This window comes from Centruroides vittatus, unplaced genomic scaffold, assembly GCF_030686945.1.
Source record: "Centruroides vittatus isolate TY-2023 unplaced genomic scaffold, ASM3068694v2 scaffold_149, whole genome shotgun sequence".
In the NCBI taxonomy this organism is placed as follows: domain Eukaryota; kingdom Metazoa; phylum Arthropoda; class Arachnida; order Scorpiones; family Buthidae; genus Centruroides; species Centruroides vittatus.
The window spans coordinates 734,492-760,685 of record NW_027122681.1 but is presented as its reverse complement, the minus strand read 5'-3'; the positions used below and the strand labels follow the sequence as shown (position 1 = coordinate 760,685).

General features: G+C 36.2%; 1 protein-coding gene across 1 annotated transcript; it reads left to right on the top strand.

Moving 5' to 3' along the window:
• The first annotated feature begins 12 nt into the window (after positions 1 to 12).
• On the top strand, positions 13 to 26,023 carry LOC136987283 (transient receptor potential cation channel subfamily A member 1 homolog). Its single transcript, XM_067284993.1, has 23 exons — positions 13 to 440; positions 518 to 689; positions 1,773 to 1,837; positions 1,910 to 2,095; positions 2,173 to 2,388; positions 2,463 to 2,556; positions 2,994 to 3,189; positions 4,135 to 4,318; positions 4,398 to 4,505; positions 4,625 to 4,713; positions 4,784 to 4,930; positions 5,818 to 5,929; positions 10,041 to 10,177; positions 10,257 to 10,378; positions 10,463 to 10,624; positions 12,941 to 13,038; positions 14,442 to 14,635; positions 21,872 to 22,007; positions 23,225 to 23,356; positions 23,438 to 23,638; positions 23,769 to 24,014; positions 25,532 to 25,696; positions 25,797 to 26,023. Exons 1-23 carry the CDS (start codon positions 204 to 206, stop codon positions 25,962 to 25,964), a joined length of 3,567 nt encoding a protein of 1,188 aa, XP_067141094.1. The 5' UTR covers positions 13 to 203; the 3' UTR covers positions 25,965 to 26,023.
• Positions 26,024 to 26,194: the final 171 nt, after the last annotated feature.

Here is a 26,194-nt window from a genome sequence, read left to right as displayed (position 1 = left end):
GGAATCCTCGGTAACTGAGTGAAATTCCGGTTACCTTGCACTTGTTTCTGCAATTTCCTCAATAGAAATTTCACTTTTATAGTCTTATCTGTCGGATTAATGCGTTATTTAAGCAATTATAACAGTACAATTTATAAAAATCTCTCTGTTGAAACGTGACTTGATATCTTGCATACCGTTAAAAATAATGGTTTAATTGGGTTATGGAGGGTACAGACGAGTGCAAACGTTTAAGAGATGGTAGCGACGACGAAGGAGAGGATGTCTCTCCAGGAAAAAACAGGATACAGGATGAAAACTTGAATGACAACTTTCAAGAATTGAATGGGGCTGTAAATACCGAGAAGGAGGAATGTAAAGTAGAAATGGATGCCCTTTCACCCAAAAAAGCGTTGAAGAGGCAGACTACTCGTAGGGAATTCTTCCTACCGATCCATCAGGTATAAAGGTTTTTTTCTGTCTTGTTGCATCTACGGCGATAGAACGAAGCAGTAAATTTGTTATTTATTTAATTAAGGTTGTGAGAAATGGAAATGTGGAAGCGCTGAAGTGTTTTCTGAATAATATGGATGCTAAGACCGTCAAGAAGCAGATTAATTCCTTGGACGACAAGAACATGACTCCGTTGCATTATGCCTCCCGTTATAATCACATGACCATCGTAAAGTTATTGTTGGAATACGGAGCGGGTGAGTGTCGTACGTACACGAATGACGGTCTAGAGATAATTATATTTAGTGAATTTATAGTTAATTATAATTAGTTATTGCATTAGTCTATAGTTTTGAGTTAATGTATGTAAAACAGTTGAATGCACATTTAATGGGATTTTTTGAAAAAAAGAGCTTCGACATTTTCCACCAGTTAACGGGCAAGATGACGAGCGTAAGTGGAAGGTAGGGTGAAGGGATAGTCTCTGATAAAGTAAAAAGCAGGGAAGGTGGATTCAATTGTGATGATTAATGTGAAATAGTGAAGAGATATTGCTGGGCGTGTCATCCTTTGCTTTCGTTGCCCACCTTTCCAATTGTTTATCGGAGACTATCCCTTCGTCCTTCCTTCTGATACGAGCACTTGTCACCGTTCGTTCTTAATGATCGCCCATTAACCAGATCTTAGTGCTCTTTTTTCAAAAAATTCTACCATTAAAGGTACTACTTCATCTTTATTAAAACTGTTTTATCTAAATCAATAAAATAAAAACTAAATGATTTTTTGACAAAAGGCCCTTAGATTTTATTAAACTAAGTATTTTTGAAAGTAGCATAGACTCTAAATATATTTAATGAAACAAATTGAGTGTGATTTATCGACAGAGGCTATTGTTTAGTTAAATTGATGTAAAGAATAAAGTAAATTAAATTTCAAAAGTCCAATAATGACGCATGCAGAATATATTCTTCACTATCTGCAAATTAACCTAGTTTTGTTAATAATTGCTCCTTAAAAGTGATAAAATCTTTAGATAACAGTATATTTTTGTACCGTTACCTTGAGATTACAGTAAATTATTTTATATTATATAACTAGACCATACTAGAAGCCACAGAAGACTGCGTGTGACTGGAAGTTGCAGTCTCTCATCAGATCATCCATTAATGATGAAGTTAATGAATAAATAATTAATTGTAAACTATAGAAATTACATTGTTTTTGTTGCTTTTAGCCTTTAATTATATTGAAATAATTTATTATTTATTTTAATTAATGTAAGAAAGTACATGATATTGTTTCTAATTTCAGCATGATTTTAATTTATTTTTCTTCAATAGAAATTAATGTAAGAGGAGAAGACGATGTTTTACCGCTGCACGTTGCTTCTAGATATCGTCGGCCAGTAAGGATAACTTACCTTGTATCGAAAGCTTTAAATTTTATTCGGTTTTTGATAATTTTTATGCTATTACAGAGTATGTCACCTGTTACAGATGAAGTAGATGCTTCTTACAGCTCCGTAATTGGTCTGTTAATTTCTAGAGGTGCTTCCGTTAATTGCAAAGATAGATACGGGATGACGCCATTACACTACGCAGCTATGAGAGGAAACGTAGTGGCCGCTAAAGAGCTCCTACAAAATCCAAATATAAATATTCGAGTAATTTATTATTTATTTCATTTAGTTTTTGTAAGAATAATGGCAAAGTAAGATTAATTAATTCTGCACGAAACCAGGTTACAGATAAACAAGACATGATGCCGTTGCATCTCGCCGCAAATTACGGAAATTACAAAATTGTGGAATTATTAATCGAAGCTGGCTCTCCTATATTAGTCTATGATGAACAGTTCCAGACTCCTCTCCACAAAGCTTCGGCAGAAGGTTACAGTGATATTGTTGAGCTACTGTTGATGGTTGCCAAAGAAGAAAGTCTAGATATAATGAAAGAAGTATTTGTTTATATTAATTGAATCTTAAAAGTATTTATTTATGCTATAAATTTCTAAAAGCTATATATTAACAGATAATTGCAGAAAAAGACGAAGATGACAACACCGCTCTTCATCTTGCGATCGAGAAAGGACATTTTAATGTGACAAAAATTCTGTTGGAACACGGTAAGTATAACATGCCAAGAAATATTATTTTAAAAGTATTAATTAACCTGTAATGATGTTAATTATTATCCGAGAACATCGTAATGTAAAGTAAAGCATTGGAAAACCATCCAAGTTTCGCATTTACCCGTTAGGATTTTTTGACGTGTGCGTCTTGTGTCGCACGGCAGACATCCGACTGATACTCAGTTTTTTCCTTTGCTAGCTACAGTGTATTATTAATACCTATTTATATCAGTGTATATCCTATTTATTGATAGTAACAATAGAAGAGAAAAAAAGTAATGTAAAATTGGGTCGGAACAGGTTTAATAGTCAAATTATAGTTCAATTTCATATGTTTATTAATTGAATTAACTTATTAAAGTAAATCACGAAAAAAATTATTTTAATATCATATCTTGCAATTAATTTTTGAATTGATTATTATTCTCTAGATGCGGATGTAAATTCTCCCGGAGAATTTCGCATGTATCCGTTACATTTGGCTTCGACGATAGGCAGCTTGTGTATCGTGAAACTTTTAATCGAGTATAAGGCTCAAGTAAATTGTTTAAATTATCAACAAGAGACGCCACTGCATAGGGCTGCATCATTCAATCACAAAGATATCATAGACTATCTAATTAAACAGTAAGTTTATATGTGTGTGTGTGTGTGTGTGTGTGTGTGTGTGTGCATGCGCGCGCTTGTATGTGTGTTAGAACTTTGAAAAAGACTGGGAAAGATTTATATTATGTTTTAAGAAGGTCAAGATAAAAGAATTTCCAATAAACATATGTTTAAGAATAAATCATTTTTATTTTGTGCAACATTTTTTTAGAGGTTGTGTTTCAAATAACGTTGAACCAGTCACTGTCGTTACTTAGCCGAATTAATCAATGTACATTTAACAGTGGGTGAATTTTAAAGAACACTAACCTTTTTGTTTCGTTAATCAGATTCTCTTTGGGCTTAGACAGTTGGAAGTGGAAGGCCAGTCTCGATAAGGGAGGAAAATTGGATAGAGTAAACAAGCAGTAGAAGATGGTCTACGATGACAGTGGTCAGTGCAACAGACTGAGATATTGCCATTCAGGAAAGAGATTCATTGTTCTTGCCATTTAAATACATAATAGTAATGGTATAGTAATAAATTTACCCCTTGTCTGCCTGGATTGTAGAAAAGTATGAATTTTATAACCACACCATTATCGACACGTGTTTAAGCAGCAGGACAAGGATTCCCTTTTCCCTGCCTGGCAATATCTTAGTTATCTGAAGATGGCTCATTAACTGGATCAAAACTATTAGCATTCTTTAAACTTCACACACTATTAAGGGTGCATTGATTAATTCAGTGTATTTCAAACAAATAAGAGAATAATTAATGTGCATTTATTACAAATAAGAAATTGTATAAGAACACATGAATTTTGAAAAGAGTATTACAAATATTACAAAAATGTATTTGCGATGTTTTCCACCAATTTGAATACACGCAGAAGCATGCGAGTGATACGAATTTTCTTTCTAATCTTCTTAAAACACACTATTAACGATTAAATGATCTTACCGTTACAATAAAAACATTTTCAGTGGTGCTTTGATAGAATGCCGCTGCATAAGTCATTTCACTCCTCTGTTACTTGCTGCCAAAGAAGGTCATATTGACGCCATAAAGATATTATTAGAAAACAATGCAGACGTTTCGGTTGTCGACAGAAACGAGAAATCGGTCGTTTACTGGTTATGCGAAAGGAACCATCCAGAAGCATTGAAAGTAAGTATACTATAAAAAATTATTGTACTTTTGCTTAATTTTAATGTCATTAATAAGAATTTTAAAATGTGTGTAATAGATATTATTGGAAGGTAGTTTTGCACCAAATTTAGTTTTCAAAGGAGATGCTTATGAAAATAATCCTCTACATATTGCGGCAAAACATGGATATGCAGATGTATTAAAAGTAAGAACACTTTTTTATTTAATAACTTCAAATGTGTTTGAATGTAGCTTGCGAATCTAAAAATTTTTAACAATAATCATTATTAACATTATTTATAGATAAATATTTTTTAAATACAGATTTTGTTAGAGCACGGAGCTGATATTCACAGTAAAAATGAAGACGAGGAAACTGCATTACATCTTGCAGCTCAGTCGGGACACAGAAAGTATGCGCGGCAAGAATACAATTTTCTTTTTGTATTTTTAATATTTTAAGTAAACTCTTTCTTAATGTAGTGTCGTAAAGCTTCTGTTGGAGACGAACAAATCTATAGTAAATGCCGAAGACGAGGAAAAGAATACTCCGCTTCACGTTGCTGCACTTAAAGGACATCAGAAAGTAGTAACAGATTTGGTAAATGCTGGTGCAAATGTAGAATCAAGGTAAATATTTATTTAGAATTTATATACAATGGTATCTTGGTAATCAAACTACTCCCAACTCAAACAATTTGGAATTCAAACATACATTCGAGGTAAAAATTGCTCTGTAGTCGGGCGTTTGCTCGGCGCTCGGCCAAACAAACGTGACCCGCTAGAACAAATTTTTGATTAACGGCTAATATTTTTATTTTATCTTTAATTTTGTTGTCCACGAAAAGTTTTTCTATGATAAAAATGAGTAACACGAACAAATTGGCACTTGAATAGCCTTCTAGAATGAATTAAGTTCAAGAACTGAGGTATCACTGTACATTTATATTAACATAAAACTTGTTCATCAAATGTAACCCAACGATTCAGGTTTTGTTTTACATATAAAGTGCCCGAGCGATATCAATGTTATGTTTTTCTGAAGCATATATGAAAATTAGTGTAGTGAAGTACACTGTAGAAGAATACACTATTCTACTGTGGTACATGTAGGAGACTGTCAAGTACGTTAGTATCTGCTCCATACATTAAAACCACGTTTACAACATCTAGGTTGCCTAGTTCCACTTATATTCAAGTGTAATAATGATTATTAACTTTTTTTAAACTACATCTTATTAATTTAAAGTTATATTTGACTTCTTGGTTATAGGGAGATTATATTTAATAATAGATAATTGTTTAGAAGGTCCTCATAAACTTCAAATTCATTTATTTTCAAAAGAAAGATTCTTGTAACATTCATTTAATGGTCTTTACTATCTCGTCCATTTACTGAGAAAATTTTTAAAGTTGTAACATGATGTCTTTGATACCATTTAAATAACTTTTTTCAAGAAAAATATTTAAAAAACTTATAAAGATTATTTACTCAAATTTATAACTTATTTTTATAGAAATTGTAATTTGTGGACCGCTTTAGACTGTGCTGCTTATGGTGGTTGGTTGAAAACAGCAAGAATTCTTCTTGATGCTGGTTCTCCCGTCGATCCTTTAGACAAATCCAAGGTGAGTTTTTGTTATTTATTATACAAGCTCTTCTGAAAAAGAATGCTACCCTTCTAATTTATTGTAATTATGGTAATTATTATCTAAGAACTTCATAACATGCCAAAAACAGTATTACTACACCGGAGTAAAGTAAAACAAACATACCAGTGAGCCTGTTAATGCTGTGTGTCTCCAACAAACAAAAATAGACCGTTACAAACGTTTTCAAACCTCTTATGTTCTTCCTCAGGTAATGTATAACTCCTGACCAAATGCGATTCAAATCGAATTTAATTGGAACACCAGTCGGAACTCGTTTGCGTGCATATTGATAACGACATTCAGGCATGCGCCCTTTAACTGCTGTAGATTATCATAGATTCTTGTCTAAGAGTGCTTGCCAGGCTGTTGAAAGAGTAATTTCACCTTTATGGTTAATGCAGTTACCATCTTTGAGTGTAGCCATGCAGATGTCAATAGCTTCTAGCCATCTGAGATGGTGTACGTGTTGCATAGTGTGGTTCACCTTTGCTTGATTGAACATTGGTTCTACGTCCAGGTGTGAGGCATAGATGGCTAGAGCAGAAGTGGTTCTTGCATGTAGAATATCTGCAGTGTGCTCTTTCATTCTCACTTCTAGGGAGTGCTTGGTGGATCCGACGAAGACCAGGTTCCTATCACACCTGTGGTTGTTGATCGGGATGGAGTACGCACTCAGGAGTCATTCTTTGTTGGGGGTGTCTTTTCCGTTTCGCGAAATGTCAAATATTGTTGCACATCTTCTATATGTGATGCGAATATTCTTTTTCTTAGCTATTGCAGTGTATAGTGATTTAAGATATGGGTTGTGTTATATTAGGGATGATATTAGGTGGAACTTCATTGGATGCTTGTGTGAGTTCGAGGGAGGTAGGAGGAAGTCGTACCTCCCTTTCCGGTAACGCACTTGTCAAGGATGGCGGTTATGTGGCTAGCGTTACGCGTTACGCGAGTGGATAGGAGGTGAGATGGATGGGGTCGACGATAAGGTGAAGCGATATTCGAGACAAAGAGGACACCAGTTAACAATAAAAACAAGATTTATTAAATTTAACAAAGGACACCAATACAAAATCTGACTAAATTCCCTAAGCCGCGTAGGGTTCGAGAGAGAGAGCTTACAGTCTCAGTTCATACCTCATAATTCGTTGCTGATATAGTTATCACTTGGATATCCACGAGGTGTAGATTAGTATCCTAAATAGGCACAGTTTATAATGTCGCGACTGAGCGCGGATACGTTAGGACAAGAGGTCCGAGCGGTGACGACGTGAGACGGCGTTTGTCCGGCAGATGATATGAGACTCCCCGGAGGGGGGAAAGGAGTGTCTTTTATAGTTTTTGTCTGGGAAATTAGGTCACGTGATCGTAAGCAGATGACAATTTGTGTCATAGGTGTTCCCGGGATTCAAAATACATGACGAATTCAGACGGTAAGTGTAAACTAAGGTTGCAATACGATCTGGATACAATTTAAGAACAAAGGATTGTTGACAGTTATACGGCCGGGGACGCATATTTTCTCGTCCGGGACCGTTTCTAGACAGGATGTTTATATTAGGAGAAAATTCCTAAAACGAATTATTACAAAAAGTGACTCTGATGGAATTCCAGATCTCACACTTGGGTTGGGTCTAGTTCTTGGCAGTGATGCCAACTGCGAATCAGTTTACTTGTGAGTGCAGGGTAATCATTCTTTTTCTTAGCTAATCACTGCGATAGCTAAGAAAAAGAATATTCGCATCACATATAGAAGATGTGCAACAATATTTGACATTTTACAGAATGGAAAAGACATCGCCAACAAAGAATGACTCCCAGGTATGTACTCCATCCTGATCATGGACCACAGGTGTGATAGGAACCTGGGGTCGTATTCTGGTCACTTATCTCTCGTCTCTCATACAAAGTGGTGATTCTGGTCGTTCATAACAATCTCGTCTTTGTCATTGACATCACGATTCTATTCAGTTGATTATACATGTTCGGGTTATCTGCGCGCGCAGCACGGTATAGAATTTTAATCAATAAAATTGTAAAATTTTCGAAAATGCAGAGTATGTAATCATAGATCACGTGGCAAGGAAAGCACATGTTCAAATAAAGCATGTAATTTTGAAAAAGTTATGTTTTTTGTTTTATAACGTTTGTGCAGATTGTAATGTCAATTTGTCTCTTAACAAATAAAAATTTTAATAATCTAAGTTAGAAAAGCGTGCGTACTTAGATATTTTTCGAAATATTACCATCTAATTTCTTCTTAACTATCTAAGTAAGATTAACATCATATTCGATAGTCAGTAATTGATGTAGGATAATTTAAAAAAAAATGGAATCAGTGTAGGTACTGGGAAAAAATCAGAAGCGTTTTCTCTCTCAAAATATTTTTTCCTGAGATAGAGAATGCTCTCTAATACGATTGTACAGCATGAGTAACATTGAGTTGTCCATATTGGATATAACGAAATCGAGATGAAAGACAACTATCTGCTCGTCTCTGATAAACGAGAGATGCGAAGAGAGAAAAAGTTGTCCAGAATTGTGTTTAGAGAGACGTGATGATCTCTCAAGACGTAAACAAATATTTAGCCAATCAGCAACCGGCTTGTGAAATACGAGAGACAATGACCAGAATAGGGCCCCTGGTCTTTGTAGGATCCACCAAGCACTCCTTAGAAGTGAGAATGAAAGAGCACACTGTGGATATTTTACATGCAAGAACCACCTCTGTTCTAGCCATCTATGCCTCACACCCAGACATAGAACCAATGTTCAATTAAGTGAAGGTGATCCACACTACACAATACGTACACCATCTCAGATGGCTAGAAGCTATTTACAACTGCATGGCTACACTCAAATATGGTAATTGCATTAACCATAAGGATGAAATTACTCTTTCAACAGCCTGACACTCTTAGACAAGAATCTATGATAATCTACAGCAGTTAAAGGGCACATGCCTGAAAGTCGTTACCGATATGCACACGAATGAGTTTCGACTGGTGTTCCAATTAAATCTGATTTGAATTGCATTCGGTCAGGAGTTATACGTTACCTGAGGAAGAACATAAGGGGTTCGAAAACGTTTGTAACGGTCTATTTTTATTTGTTGGAGATGCCCACCGGTAACATTTAACATTTAATTAAAGAGTAAGTAGAGCTATTTGTATTTAGTAACAGACTTTGCTCTCTGAGAAATTGAAAGAAGAGAAGGCATGAGATGTGAAGTGTGAAGTAAAGGGGGATAGGAAAGTGTGAAAAAGAAGACGTGGGAGGCCCAAGGGCACCTGCATCGCATTTATCGATGAAAACAGTAGGGTACAAATAGCATACAATACAATATCGAAATATACAATCGACAAAAGGTGGAAAGCCTACTAAAACAAGAGGTAGGCTTTTGTACGAACATACAACTTGTAGAGCGTCACCAATTACAGAATACCAGGTACAAAGCAAAGCTTAATATTATTTGTGTTTCTTACAAACTAATTGCAACTATATATACAATACTGTGACAAGTGGTTATTTACCACGGAACCCCCCACCAGTAACAGGCTCACTGGTATGTTTGTTTTCATAACATGCATTAGAACATTGTAAAGTGCCCAAGTTTCACATTTGCCCATTGCAGTTTCTCAGTGCTTGCACCTTTTGTCATGTGTCCAATGAATACTCAATTTTTTCCTACACTTGCTACAGCATATTCATCATTACTGCTCCCACAGCAGCCACAATTCTACAGTTCCTACAGGTCCACACCTTTAATCTGCAGCTCCTGCACAATGATGTGCACAGTGATGAGTGATTCCTTCTCTGTTTGGGATTTCCACTTTTGTTTACAGTGCTTTCGAGAGTTAGTAGATAACAAGATGTTTGAATGCAGATGGGAAATGAAACTTGGACAGTTACTCTATTGATTGGTGTATGTCACATACTACTTGGATAATAATTAACACAATTATCCAATTAATTATAATCAAAACATAATTACAGTCATTTAAAACGGTAGCATTTATTCTGCAAGACTATATTAGTACCGAATGCATTAATAATTAAACTTTTTTTATATTTTATATCTCATCTGCAGACGACACCACTTCATTTAGCTGCGTCGAAAGGGCATGCAAAAGTCGTGGAAATGCTTTTAGGATTTAATGCTAAAATCGGTCAAGTTGATGCAGAAAATAATAATTGTCTAGATTTAGCAATTCGATCGAATCAGAGGTATGATATTGATATTAATATTTGCTTTATTATAAGTTTTTATTGAACAAATATACCTAAACTCGTAATGACTTTTCAGGGAAGTTGTTATAGTCATAATTAATAATAAAAATTGGAAAGATGCCTTACGAAACTCCACTACCAGTAGTAAATACGGTATTCATCAAACTCCATTGAGAAAACTTATTAGACATATGCCTGGTAAATTTGCCATTCTTAACAATCTCATTTAATGTATTCATTTTATATTAAAACCTATAAAATGTGCATTTTTTCGTATCCTAGATGTTGCGGAACAAGTGTTCGATAAATTTATAACAGATAACGGATACAATAGTGAACACCCAAAACTGAAAAAATACTATAATTATGAGTTTCTGGACGATATGTTTGTTACTTCATTCGGTTTTGAAAGTCGAGGAAGTAGAGAAAGTCTCTTTGATTCATGTATGTAACCCTATAAACAATAATTCTAGAATTATTCTAGTCATCATCGATTTTAGTTTAAATTCTTTAATGTTTATCTTTAATATCAATTAATGTAATGTTACAGTTCTAAAATGCTACTTGAATTAATAAATAAAGAAACGTTAGCAAACAAACAGAGTCCAGAAAAGTTTTTTATACTTGATAAAGAGAGTGGAGAGAGATAAGGAGGTTAGTGTTACGGATATCTTCTCGACTAAACTTCAACGAATTCACTGTCGAGGGAATTTGTAAGCATTAGGACAGTTCATACACAAATGATTTTTGACTTGGTGACGAACGAAGATGAGAAGATTCCGCAAGATAGGAAAGGGAAAAGAGATATAAAGTACTGGTGATTGTGAATGAGAAAAAAGATGTCTACTGGTATGTAGTTAGCACCTATTGCACTCTACATGAAAAACTCCAGTGCAACGCTTCTAAGTAAAACTGATGAACGCGCTGCCAAATTTGTACAATTAATAAATACACTTTGTCTTTTGGCATTAATTTAGTTTAATTCAAACTAGAATACACACACAGGAACTTTCATCACTTCACAAATGTCATCTTCGTGCAAAATAGAACGTATTTAGAATAAGAACAAAATTTAAGTGACTATGCCAATGAGTTTTAAATAAGAGTTCTTAATTGAAACTTGCACTTTCTTAATGATTATCACCAATAAACAGCGTTTATTTGTTAATTGCTTCTAAATAAATCTGCAGCGCAAAAGTGGGAAGACTCGTCCGTCACTTCGTCGGACTCTAATCGTCTCCCCAGCCAGACGGCAGAAGGATTAACCATTGCCACTGTGCAGGTTCCAATTTTGAGTAAAAGAAAAGGGGACCTTTTAAACCCAAACTTTAACCCATACAGAAGAAGAGGACCCATACTACTTTATTTATTAATCTTAGAGAGAGTTGTGTGATATGGAACTATGTTACTAGTATTTTACAAGACAATAATGAAAGTAAAAGGAAATTATTCAATAAGAAGAAACATTTGTTGAGTAATTGTCGGTGAATTTGGTGGAAAAATAATTAAATATGCAGGGGTGGATTTTAAATTACAAAACATATTTCAGTATTTTGATATAGCTATCTGCAATGTCAATGCATATGGTCATGTGCAGTTTTGTTTTCTCAAAGACTTTTGATAATATTTATGGAGTCACAAGATGCATAGTTGCACAATTTTATCTGTGAGCTTCTGAACAGACAGAGGATTCAACACGTAAATGCAATCCTTTACAAAACCCCAGTGGGAGAAATCTGGATGATCTCGGTGGCCATGGGATATTGCTACACACATAACCAACATGCAGGGAAGATGCCATTCAGAGTTGCACAAACCTCTTATGCTTAATGAGGTGGTACTCCATCCAACTGAAGGAAGACAATGTTCTACTCTATATGGAACATTACAAGGAATGATATTTGGAACCTTCACTAGGGTATGTTTTGTGTAAAAATTGCTTTTGAGAAACTTTAAAAATGATTGTTAGATATGAGTGAATGAGAGGGTCCAGCTCATTGTAGACTCTATGGCTGACCACATTTATGTCTATGAGTCTGAACCATGTATTATCTTCAATAAATTTTGAGATACAGGAATAGGTTTAAATTCAGATTCTGCATCCATTGCTACATCACCTTCTACATGCCCATGTACTTGATTTGACATTTGCCATTACAATTTCTCAATACATTCATTCACCTTACATTATAGGGCATAGTCCAACTGATACGCAAATTCTTCCTATGCTTGCTCCCACAGCATCCAGGTTTCTATGCTGCGGAATACTCATGCTGCACAATGATGAGCAATTCTGACTTTGTAAACTGAAGAACTCGAAATGCCTTTGCCATTGCAGAGTCACCATTTTTGTTTACAGCACTTCCTAGAGGCAATAGACGACAAGATATTCAAACGCAATGGGAGACAAAACTCAGACGATTACGCTACCAATTGGTGTACATTGCACACTTCTCGGAAAATGATTAACCTGTACTGTATATGGGACCCCCTAAATCAAATTTTCCTGGGCCCCGTGAAGCTATAATACGCTACTATGTTAGTAAATCATATTAAATTTAAACAATAGCTGTTTGTTTGTAAATGTCTGTGTATTGGTCTTCTTAACATGTTCTCTTATTTACATAGAATTTAGTTAATGTAATTTAAAAGTCTCAAAAGTTTTTACTGTTTAAAATAATTCCTTAATTTTAATTTATTATTATATCAGTTGTTTCTGAAAAATATATTAGTAAGTTTTTGTTTTTTCAATTAATGAAGCTAGTATTTACGACGAACATAATAAAATAAAAACAACAAGTCTGCTGTACACAGAGGATAAAGAAATTTTAAAACAAAACCATCCTCTGATGTTGATGGTAAGTTAATTAAACATTATTAAAATAGGTATAATATAAATTAATTATTAATTTAATATTAAAGAGGTCTTTCAGAAAGTTTAGAATTTAAAAAAAATTTATTAAATTTTATAAATTATTTTGTAAATCATTTAATAAGATATATATACTTCTCAGTTAATAATCTGTGCTTTTGGGTTTTAACTGCATTGAAAGGTAAATATGCCTATTCTAAACCTATATTTGAGAAAAATTTTATAAAAAAACCGAATACGACATTGCAAAACTGAATGAGATTACATTAAAAGAACCAACTAATACCTGTAATTCAATTGTACCTTATATATGTACTGTACTGTACAGTACATACATAAGGTATAAGTCTCTCTCTTCAAGTGCCATATCAGGTCATCCTGATGTCGGCAAACACCTGGCACAGGTTAGTATGGATTAGTTTGTTCGCCAAGTGATGTCCTGGGGAAGTTAGTACATTCCACGTTCCCTTCTCTGGATACACAAATGTTACACAGGGAGAAATGCCTTCTGGGAGTTCTTTTTAAGGGTAACTGGCCCCTATTCAGGCATACAGACATGGAGAAAACCCAGAAAATTTTGCGTGGCGCGAACCCACAACCGAACTCCCAGAATTTGGAGACAGAACCACTCAGCCACTGGTGGGTCTAAGGTATAAGTACAAATAAAAATATAAATAAAAGAGAGAAATCCAAATAAAAATAACTAAAAATACAATAAATGTTTATAAATAGCTTCCCATGAATGCTATAGTGAAGATGTGTCCTTAAAATTAACAGCAGTGTCGTTTGTTTTGTTGACAAATTTTTGATCTTTTGTGTGTGTTCTCATATAGGAAAAGACACGAATCCCATAAGCTATGGGTAATATTTTCATACTTCTAGAGTTTGTTGAGATACGTTCTACAAAAGGATATATTTATTCCAAATTTGACATTTTTCACTAAACTGTACTCCAAAATCTCGCTTTTGTCATGTCACAAAATGCATGCATAGACACATCATGAACTGATTCTGGCATTACCACTTCACATGCTGAGTTTGTGTGCATAATTGCCAAGTACTGTATTTTCCAGTGTATAAGACAAACCCCCGACTTTTGAGAAGATTTTCCTGGGTTAAAAAGTTGTCTTATACGCCAGAAAATATGGAATTTAGATAAATCTTAGTCATTCTCACTCCACCTATACACATTACAGACATTTTCCACAAATTTTTGAATGTGCTATGCGTAACCTTTATCTTAAAAGAAGCATTTTGTAATTATTATCCGTATGTTTCTCGTAATGTATTAATTTAACTGAGATTAATAATTTGAATTATTTGTTTAGATAAATAGTACTTAAAATGAACTTTATGCCTTTAAATATTTTCTCACGTATATATTTTTAGGTTACTCTACAAAAACAACAATTATTGGGACATCCGATATGTACGAGCCTGCTGAATTACAAGTGGAAGATCTACGGAAGATATGTGTACTACACGAATCTTTTATTATACATTTTATTTTTAATATTTTTCACTGGATACGTAGTATCTAATCATCCTCCTTGTCCCGATTCTGTTGAATTTAAAGAATGTTGGTGAGTGATATTATAAATATAATAGTTTTTATCTAATCTTACAAACAAATATGGCATACAGAATCTTACAAAATTCTCATTTTTGAAAATATTATAAGGTTCTATATACTTTGTTTGCTTCAAAATCAATTTCCTGAAGATGATGTGCTTATAAAGGTTTCCGAGTGGCCAAATTTACATTTTTTAAAGTGTATTAATGCCAGAAGAGTGTTTTAGCCATATTCAGGCAGAGGAATGCCTACAAAAGAAAGTTGATATACACTATAAGATTTTGAATTCCTGTGTGTAAAAGGATGAGTTATCTCCTAATTATGAATATTGTTTGAATGTTTTCAAACTCCATTAAGCTTGATACCACCTTAAACATACAAGTACAGGTATACCTCACCTTACGTTGGTAATTGGTTCCAGGAGAGGCGACGTAAGTCAAATTTACTTGTGTAGTTACGACGTAAGTTCGAAACTACAGTGGAAAATGCCAATAATGAGCACTTAAAGACCACTAAATAACACAACAACACAGAAACACAGATGTTTTCATGTTTTGTTCTCTAGGATATGATTATATTAACATTTACTGTAAATGTACATATTATTATATGATTTTATGTGCTTTTAATGCTTTTCTGGTGATATTACAACTTCAATATTTGTGGCGGACGGATGTAAAGTCGAATAAAATGACTTAAACTTGATTTTTATTTTTCCATATACCTTTTTGACAAACGATGTATAAAAAATAAAAGTAAACTCACACCAAAGTTGTATATACTTCTGATAAATAGCACTGAGTTCAGCGTTAACGTAAATTCTTCTTTTTACTGCAAGCACTTTCGACGAAATTACGTTTGTCGTCTTCAGGCGAATAAGGAAAGAACAAATTTGAAAGAGGCACGTGCCGAACGTTCCAAACCGATGACGGAAAATTTTTGTTGGCGAATTTTTAAAAATAATATATTCTTTTAGCGTTCGGTAACTTCGCCAGTTTGAAGGAGATTTTAAATTGGTGCGACTGATGGCGCATGCACTGAAAAGCGCATGCGCTAAATGTGCGACTATCGGCGTGTTTGGGTGTCGGCGCGACTGATGGCACATGCGCTGAAAAGCACACGCGCTAAATGTGCGACTATCGGCGTGTTTGGGTGTCGGCGCGACTGATGGCACATGCGCTGAAAAGCACACGCGCTAAATGTGCGACTATCGGCGTGTTTGGGTGTCGGCGCGACTGATGGCACATGCGCTGAAAAGCACACGCGCTAAATGTGCGACTATCGGCGTGTTTGGGTGTCGGCGCGACTGATGGCGCATGCGCTGAAAAGCACACGCACTAAATGTGCGACTGTCGGCGTGTTTGGGTGTCGGCGCGACTGATGGCACATGCGCTGAAAAGCACACGCGCTAAATGTGCGACTATCGGCGTGTTTGGGTGTCGGCGCGACTGATGGCACATGCGCTGAAAAGCACACGCGCTAAATGTGCGACTGTCGGCATGTTTGGGTGTCGGCGCGATTGATGGTGCATGCGCTGAAAAGCACACGCGCTAAATGTGCGACTGTCGGCGTGTTTGGGTGTTTAGGCGCTTGTAAAGAGTGACCAAATTTCGGGCAAGTCCAGGGTGGGGACGTTGCATGCATCTGATGTTATTGTGAGGATCGCTTCCCAGATGAATGTAATTTTTCTATTGTTGCAGCTTTTTAGGAGCGCTGTTTCTGACCACAGCGGAGTGTAACCTAGTTGTAGAACTTTTCTGGTCAGCTCTGTTGTTTGTCTTCTTTTATTTATATCGTCCTGGTGTTCCGCGATACAGCAGGCGAGCATTCTTGTTGTTGCCCCTATATATTTCTCTATTGCTCCTGTTGTTGAATTTTCTAGTGGCACCGCGTAGACCCCCGATTTTTCTAATGCGCTGATTATGTCTCGGTCGTTGCATATGGTCCTGCGTAGGCTGGGTAGAGGGGTTAAGGGGAACACAAAGCCGTACCGCCGGAATATACGGCTAATGAGTTTGGACTGTGCTCCTAGATACGGTAATGTTGACAGTACTATTGCCATTTCTTTTTTGTTGTATAGCGTGGTGAACGGGTGGATGGAGTCGTTCACTCTACGCAGTACATGCGTAAATTTGGCGCCTGTAAACCCAGCGCGATGTACTGCTGTTCGTATGATTTCCAATTCAGCGTTTGTTAGGTCCTGCGATGATGGAAGCAGTATCGCCCTTCTGATGAGAGCTGCTATGGCGGCATTGATATACCGCGATGGTTGGAAGGCGTCAGCTGGAGTGATGTGGGGAATCATGTTGGACTTGTGGTATACCGCAAACCGTGGTCCTTCGGCGATTTCTGTATCCGCATATCCAGAAAAGTTATTGTTTGGTTCCGCTCCTTTTCCCAAGTGAATTTGATGGTGGGATAAACGCTTGATAATTGCTGCATAAATGGGATGAATTCTTCCTCCGAATTTCCCCATACTAGTAGGATGTCATCTACATAGCGTAGGTATGTACAATAGAGGGTAGCAAATAGTGAGCGGGGCATTGAAAGTTTTTCGCTCCACGTCCCTCATGACGAGCTCGGCCAAGACTGCAGAGAGAGGGGAGCCCATGGGGACACCCTGTTTCTGAAGATAGATTTTCTGGTTGAAGCGGAAATAGTTGTTTTCAGTGACGAAGATCAGCGCTTCACGAATATCCAGTACCTGCTGAACCGTGAGACCTTTTTTAAGGAGCATAGCGATGGCTAGCATTACGGCTTCAAACGTGGGGACGGAAGGGTATAGAGATATCACGTCCATTTTGTAGAAGGTGCAGGTGTTGATGTTTGCTCTTGTGATGTTGGCTTCGATGGTGGTCTTGGCGTCTATGGAGGAGGGAGTGACAAATGGTGACTCCGGAAGCAGCTCTCGTAGAAATTTTGCCAGGGCTTTTTCCAGGTGGTAAGTTGGATGTGACCTTTTGTTTACTAAAGGTCGTAATGGCCAGTTCTCTTTATGCGTTTTGGGCTGAAAGAACAGCCTAGGGCAGGCAACATTTGATGGCGGTTCAAGGTGACCAGATAAAGTCAGTGCTAGTCCTGGCAGTGTTATAATTTTTTTTGCCTTTCGCAGTATCATTGGCGTTGGGTCTCTGTCCATCTCCACTGAGCATGATTGTAACAGAAAGTCATTGGCTCTAGAAATAAAATCGTTCTCTCTGCATAAGACAAATCTTCTGTCCTTATCTAACATTAAGAGCCTCAGATCATTTGTGGCAAGGAATCGTGTTACTACCTGATGGTTTCCACGGTTTTTGGTGCACCAGATGATCGCTTTGTTGTAGTAAGCTTCGTGAAGACCTCTAGTTCCATTTGCTGATGCATGGGTGTAGACTGGCAGGACTTTAAGGCAGCTAGGGCGGCCAGGACCAGCTGGTCAAAGTCGAAGCTTGAGGGAGGAGGGATATACTTCGGACCTCGTTGCAGCGTGTTGTGCACAATCGTGAGCACACTTTCTTCAGTGTAGTTATGATACGGTGTGGGTACTGCCGCTGTTTTTTGTGCATAAGAAAACTTGAGTAGCCACTGGAGCTTTTTGCTCAGCTTCTTTTAGTTTTTTGAGTGGCGACCGAAGCTATACTTTGTATCTTGCCTATTTGAGTGTACAACCTGGAGAGGTCACATAATTTGGAAAACCCCAGATGTGCCACATAGGTTCTTTTCTCCGCTTCTGCGATGCACTTACGTTTATTTCTAATTAGTTTGGTTGAAAGGGACTGTTCTACCTTCGGAAGCATCCCTCGAATACACTCCGGAAACTTTTTGCGCTTAAGTTGTATGCATTTGGGAACTACTCTTTTGGCTCTGCACATTAGTAGGAATTGTAGTTGGGTGAGCAATTTTTGCCACACTATCTGTAGTTTCAGCAATGTGAAGAAAGAGTTTTTCGCAGTTTCCATTGCTTGTAGAAAAAATAAAAGTAAACTCACACCAAAGTTGTATATACTTCTGATAAATAGCACTGAGTTCAGCGTTAACGTAAATTCTTCTTTTTACTGCAAGCACTTTCGATGAAATTATGTTCGTCGTCTTCAGGTGAATTTTATTTCTAGAGCCAATGACTTTCTGTTACAATCATGCTCAGTGGAGATGGACAGAGACTCAATGCCAATGATACTGCGAAAGGCAAAAAAATTTATAACACTGCCAGGACTAGCACTGACTTTATCTGGTCACCTTGAATTGCCATCAAATGTTGCCTGCCCTAGGCTGTTTTTTCAGCCCAAAACGCATAAAGAGAACTGGCCATTACGACCTTTAGTAAACAAAAGGTCACATCCAACTTACCACCTGGAAAAAGCCCTGGCAAAATTTCTACGAGAGCTGCTTCCGGAGTCACCATTTGTCACTCCCTCCTCCATAGACGCCAAGACCACCATCGAAGCCAACATCACAAGAGCAAACATCAACACCTGCACCTTCTACAAAATGGACGTGATATCTCTATACCCTTCCGTCCCCACGTTTGAAGCCGTAATGCTAGCCATCGCTATGCTCCTTAAAAAAGGTCTCACGGTTCAGCAGGTACTGGATATTCGTGAAGCGCTGATCTTCGTCACTGAAAACAACTATTTCCGCTTCAACCAGAAAATCTATCTTCAGAAACAGGGTGTCCCCATGGGCTCCCCTCTCTCTGCAGTCTTGGCCGAGCTCGTCATGAGGGACGTGGAGCGAAAAACTTTCAATGCCCCGCTCACTATTTGCTACCCTCTATTGTACATACCTACGCTATGTAGACGACATCCTACTAGTATGGGGAAATTCGGAGGAAGAATTCATCCCATTTATGCAGCAATTATCAAGCGTTTATCCCACCATCAAATTCACTTGGGAAAAGGAGCGGAACCAAACAATAACTTTTCTGGATATGCGGATACAGAAATCGCCAGAAGGACCACGGTTTGCGGTATACCACAAGTCCAACATGATTCCCCACATCACTCCAGCTGACGCCTTCCAACCATCGCGGTATATCAATGCCGCCATAGCAGCTCTCATCAGAAGGGCGATACTGCTTCCATCATCGCAGGACCTAACAAACGCTGAATTGGAAATCATACGAACAGCAGTACATCGCGCTGGGTTTACAGGCGCCAAATTTACGCATGTACTGCGTAGAGTGAACGACTCCATCCACCCGTTCACCACGCTACACAACAAAAAAGAAATGGCAATAGTACTGTCAACATTACCGTATCTAGGAGCACAGTCCAAACTCATTAGCCGTATATTCCGGCGGTACGGCTTTGTGTTCCCCTTAACCCCTCTACCCAGCCTACGCAGGACCATATGCAACGACCGAGACATAATCAGCGCATTAGAAAAATCGGGGGTCTACGCGGTGCCACTAGAAAATTCAACAACAGGAGCAATAGAGAAATATATAGGGGCAACAACAAGAATGCTCGCCTGCCGTATCGCGGAACACCAGGACGATATAAATAAAGGAAGACAAACAACAGAGCTGACCAGAAAAGTTCTACAACAAGGTTACACTCCGCTGTGGTCAGAAACAGCGCTCCTAAAAAGTTGCAACAATAGAAAAATTACATTCATCTGGGAAGCGATCCTCACAATAACATCAGATGCATGCAACGTCCCCACCCTGGACTTGCCCGAAATTTGGTCACTCTTTACAAGCGCCTAAACACCCAAACACGCCGACAGTCGCACATTTAGCGCGTGTGCTTTTCAGCGCATGCGCCATCAGTCGCGCCGACACCCAAACACGCCGACAGTCGCACATTTAGCGCGTGTGCTTTTCAGCGCATGCGCCATCAGTTGCGCCGATTTAAAATTTCCTTCGAACTGGCAAAGTTACCGAACACTAAAAGAATATATTATTTTTAAAAATTCGCCAACGATAATTTTCCGTTATCGATTTGGAACGTTCGGCACGTGCCACTTTCAAATTTGTTATTTCCTTATCCGTCTGAAGACAACGAACGTAATTTCATCGAAAGTGCTTGCAGTAAAAAGAAGAATTTACGTTAATGCTGAACTCAGTGCTATTTATCAGAAGTATAAACGACGTATAATCGAGAATAACGTAACTCGAGGTATACCTGTACACTGATCGTTAAGACAATAAAAAATTTTATTCAAATAACTATATTAACACAAATATCATCTTATTGCATCAATTTGTTTCATATTAAATATCTGATGATGGTTTTGAGAAAGCTGAAAACACTTGTGGCTATATGCCATTGTATAATTTTTGCGTAGTCATAGTTTTAGTATATTTCCTTTGTTCTTTGTTCCTTCTTACTTCTAGAACTTTCTATTCTTGCTCTATTCCTTTGGGTGGTGAGAGCCAATTTGTGAAACCGAGTAAAACAAAGATGGAAAAGGCTACCTGAGGGCATGTGTTGGAGTGGGTCATCTTTTCACTGGCCCTCGTAAAGTAAGGACGGAGAAGATGGTGCTTTGTGTCAGCAAGACTGTGAAACAGAACTAGCCTGAGAAGGATTAGCAAACTTATTGAAATGACAACACAGCAAGTCTCTAATCAAAAACAAAAAAAAAAAGAGAAAAGGAAGACGACAACTGGAAATTAGTCCGAGTGGGTTCCACGTGGCCCCTCACTGAAAGTGTGTAACATTCATACATTCCGGGTATTTTATTCTTTTCTGTTATCTATCTTGCTGTGTATTACCTTCTCTTTCTGATTTCTCTCTGTTTAGTATAAGTTAGTTTTAAGTACTAGTTAGCGCATTACCTGAGCTCGGTTCCCTGTACTTGTCTTGATATTTTTGTCAGTTGTCCACCGATAATTTTTGGTGACGCCGTGTTACCATTTATTGTTATTGAGTTTGAATCCTTAAGAACCTGTATCTTTTCTGAGAAAATAAATTTTTTGTTCCGCCATCTGCTGTGCGTGGTTCTTTATTCGGTGTATTTACCTTTTGTCAGCTAATGAGCATCAACTATGCACTTCACACACTTCTGTGAAAATAAAATTTTTGGCTGCCTTAACCCAGCAGAGTATTTGTGTGTATAAAATATTTTTACTGTTGTTTTAATTACAATGTTTTAAAGAATTTTTAAAAAATATCAAAATAACATATTTAGCGTAGTAAAAATTATTGCAGTTCCATAAATTTAAATACATTTCTGGAATAATTTATGTATTATATATATTTGATCTTTCAGAAAAATCAATGATTATGTAGATAATTTATTGATAAAATTATTATTTATTTAGTTCCATAGCAAATGTCACGGGATGTCCTCTTGCCTTAGGAAACTGCAAACGTCACGATAGAGCTTTCCATCGATTTTTTGAACATATGTCAACGACAGCTTTATATATTTTGACTGTTGTTCATTTATTAAAAGAGGTAAGAATGAAATTAATATTACAGTCCAAACGTTTGAAGATAAAATTTAATTTGAGTTTGTTTTGGAGCTGCCATTTTAGTAAAGTAATAGGAGGTATGGGTTCGATATATGGGAACCACAATAAGGATCTAGAAGAGCCACATGTGACTAATGTATCTCACATTCAGCACATTAATTAATAATTTTCAATTTTAGATTACGCAGGCCATCATCTATTGGAAACTGTAATGATTAAATTTAAATTAATTTAATTGCCTTTTGGCATTTTGAGATATATATATGCCTAGAGCAGAATGTAGAGAAGCATTCTGCAGTTTGTAAAATTGGAATCACTGTCGACACAAGTTGATGACTGATTTCAATTTTACAACACGAGTAATCTGCAGTACAGTAGACCCCCCCTATAACACGGGTTCATATAACACGGATTTGTATAGCACATCGAAAAAATTGCGATTGTGTTCATATAACACGCTAAAAGAGACTTGTATAACACGGTAAAACATCATCGCCAACTCGTGTTGCGACAGGATTGGTCGAATCTGGACCAATAGCAGATATTGTACAAACCATTGAGTTTAAACGAGCACTGGACCTACTAAAAAACATTTATTATTCAACGGCCATAAAAATTATATTTTTATTAGTGATGTCTCCAAAATTCAACGAATTTTTTGCACAAAAATAACTTATCGGGAAACATGGGCACCTGCCGTTTGACAAGCCGCTCCACGACGAAAATAAGCTTAAGCAATGGCGTCGTCGAACGGTGAGCGCTCGGTAAGTAATTCTACAATTTTTTGTTTATAGCATAGTTTATATGGATTATTCCCGAAAAATTATATGTGATTTGGAAATGTTGAGTCAAATTAGTCTAGAATCGATTAATTTTATGGAAGAAAACCTTTCAAACAGCTCTAGCCCCTAAACTGCATACGTGCCGGGCTGTGATTGGCTCGTGTATTTAAGTGACTCATACAACACGAATTCATATAACATGGAATGTATCTACCATGTTATAGGGGGGGTCTACTGTATTAGTACGATTGTGGCTGTCATGGGAAAGTGAGTATAGGGAGAACTCAAGTATTGGTTGAATATGTGCTGTGCGACACAAGATGCACATGTTGAGAAATTGTAATAAGCAAATGTAAAAGTGGATTATAATACGATATTTGTAATTTCCAAATTTTCAGAATAATACTTTTATTTGCAGTTATTTCAACTAAAACAACAGAAATTACAGTATTTTACTTTAGTAAATATCATAGAATGGTGCTGTTATGTTAGTGCTCTGTTATTTACAATAAACTTCACCGAATGCTCAAGACTTACTGGAATACGTTCTGTAAGTTACTACAATGTTATGTTTCTCTTTATTTTATTTATGTTCATCCTTAATTTCCTCCTTTTTTTCTTTAAATTTTAGAATTGGCAATGGCAAATGGGTGGAATATCAATTTTTTTAGCCTGGATGGTGCTTGTTCTGTTCATTCGAAAGTTCCATCTTCTTGGAATATACATTGTCATGTTTACTGACATCCTTACTACTTTTGCTCAGTTCTTTATTGTGTTTTTTCTCTTCATAATTGCATTTAGTTTAGGATTTTACACTTTAATACAAAATCAAGTGAGTATTCTTTTTGTCTTTTATCACTATTAAATATATGTATGGCTCTACTGTAATTCTTAACCGTTTCTAGAATAATTATTGCTCCGATTACAAAAAATATTTAAATTTTTTAATTTTATTCTTTAAGAATCCATTTGAAACTCCTGCCGAATCTTTACTGAAGACTAGTGTTATGATGATTGGAGAATTTGAGTTTGATGCTATTTTCAACGATCCCGAGAATCCCATCTATTTCAAGGGACCAACATACATTTTATTTGTTCTGTTTCTTATATTAATGTCAATTATAATCATGAATCTGTTGGTTGGACTTGCAGTCGATGATATTAAAGGTGTTCAAGAGCAGGCTCATCTGAAACGACAAGCCATGAAGGTAGGAATCTATATTTTATGCATTTATTAATTTCCTATTTATTCTTAGTTAATGTATAAAGATTTTATGATATGAAAATAACAGTCGATCTGCAACAAAATTTAATAATGTCGTGTATCATCTTAACAGAGATGAAATAATGATACGCAAGTATGCCATTTATTTATCAAATTCTTCCATTGACATGTTTCAGTTGACATCCTCAATAGCGTGGAATTCTCCAGGTTTAATCACAATACAACTATATTTCAGAACTCATCACTGTTTGCCAACACATTATTATAAATGGCTAGTTATAAAAATTGACAAGATTTAGCATCATACTGATATATAAAAAATGAGATATCTGCATACCATAGGAAGTTAACACAAGATTTTAATTATATTCTGCATCATTTTGGTGTATGGAATAAGTATATGCTGAAAATGGTCGTATAAATGACCACATACGTTTTACTTATTAAAGTTTTGACTTTCTGAACTAAGCAATTACAGTCGAGTCCTCAAAATTATGTCGATTTATCCAGTGGTGTCGAGTAAACCAGAGTTTTTTAACATTAATGCCTATGTAAGTCGGCTGGGACCACAGAAAATGACTACTTAACCAACAGTGTCGAGTTATACCTATGACAGCTTATGCGGACTCGACTGTATTGAATGCTAGGAAAGAGCTTTGGCTATATTCTAAATACAGACCCTTTCTAATATTACTTCTAGTTACACTACTGCACAAGAGTGTTCTTGACGCAAAAATGTTGCGGTAGCAAACTAGAATTGATACTACAAGGTATCTGAATTAGAATGTGCAAATCTACATTGTCAATATAACCACATAGTAATGTGGAATAAGAATAATGTCTTAGATATTGTGTATTCATGTATATAAGTACATTTTACACATTCAAATCTTCCCTCTGTAATTATTTGATTTCTTTCATTTATTTATTTACAAAGGTAAGCCCAAGCTTTACGAGCACCCCTAGTTATATTATTGCTCTCGTGTAATGGCCAAAGATGCTTCTTTGGGTTTCTCTATCTTAGCTATCCCATGCTTTCTTGTAAGATGTGTGCTTTTTTATTTGATATAGCATACCTATAAATTCCTACTATAGTCTGTCTGTTTTTTCTTAATCTCATGAATGGAGTTAGAAGAAAGTCAAGACCAGATATGGAAAACTTAGGAACAGGAGTTAGATATTTAAATGACATCACTGTTTACAAAGGTTTCTTCTTTGCCGATAACAAAGTTTAAACGATATCGACGTCACTACTAAAAAGAAACCTTCGTAAACAACGACGTCATTTAAATATCTGCTAACCGACGTTCCAACCGACCTCATTGTACCCAAAGAAGGCCATTCAAAACCACCGAAAACATTTGTAATTAGTGATTAAACTGCTAGAAACAAAGTGTGAAAGGTTTTGTCTTACTTAAATTTTTTGAAATTTAAGATTGTATATTGTTTAAAAATATTGTTTGAGCAAAATAGTAAATGTAATTCTTTTTTTTAATACAGGTTGATTTAGTTTTAAATGTAGAAAGCGTCCTACCAGTTTGGGCTCTTCGTAAATGTACAGTCAGAATGAGAACAGTTTGTCCAAACGTGAAAACATTGTATCAAAGAATTCTCTCTTATATATGGCCGACAAGTAATATAACCCCAACACAAAACTTTTTTAAAGTTAGTTTAGTTTAATTTCAAATAAATAAAATTTTTGCATGGATTTGTTTGTTTAACATTGCCAATATATGTATATATATATATATATATTTTTTCATAGACTGAAATGGATCGTGTTCAAGAGAAACAGGATACGATGTCGAGGAAAATTGAAAACTTACAAAAGCAACTTCTGCATTTGAAAAGGCAAAATAAAGACATTTTATTGATGTTATCGGACATGTCTAAACAGTCCGAAGAAGATATTTCAGATAACGACAGTTGTTAATATTTATTATCGACATTAATCTTAATTTTCTAAAGATGATTTTTCGTAATTTTATACAGTGTAGGCAGTGTAGGGTCTTCCAAAAAAATTATGTTAATTATTACCCAAGAACTATGCGGAAAGTATAATTCACATTCGATGCATTATTCTTTCGTTTAATTTGAAAAACTCGTTATTGTGTCGACGACAGGTTTTTTTGACCAAAAAGAGCTGTCGTCGGCACAATAACG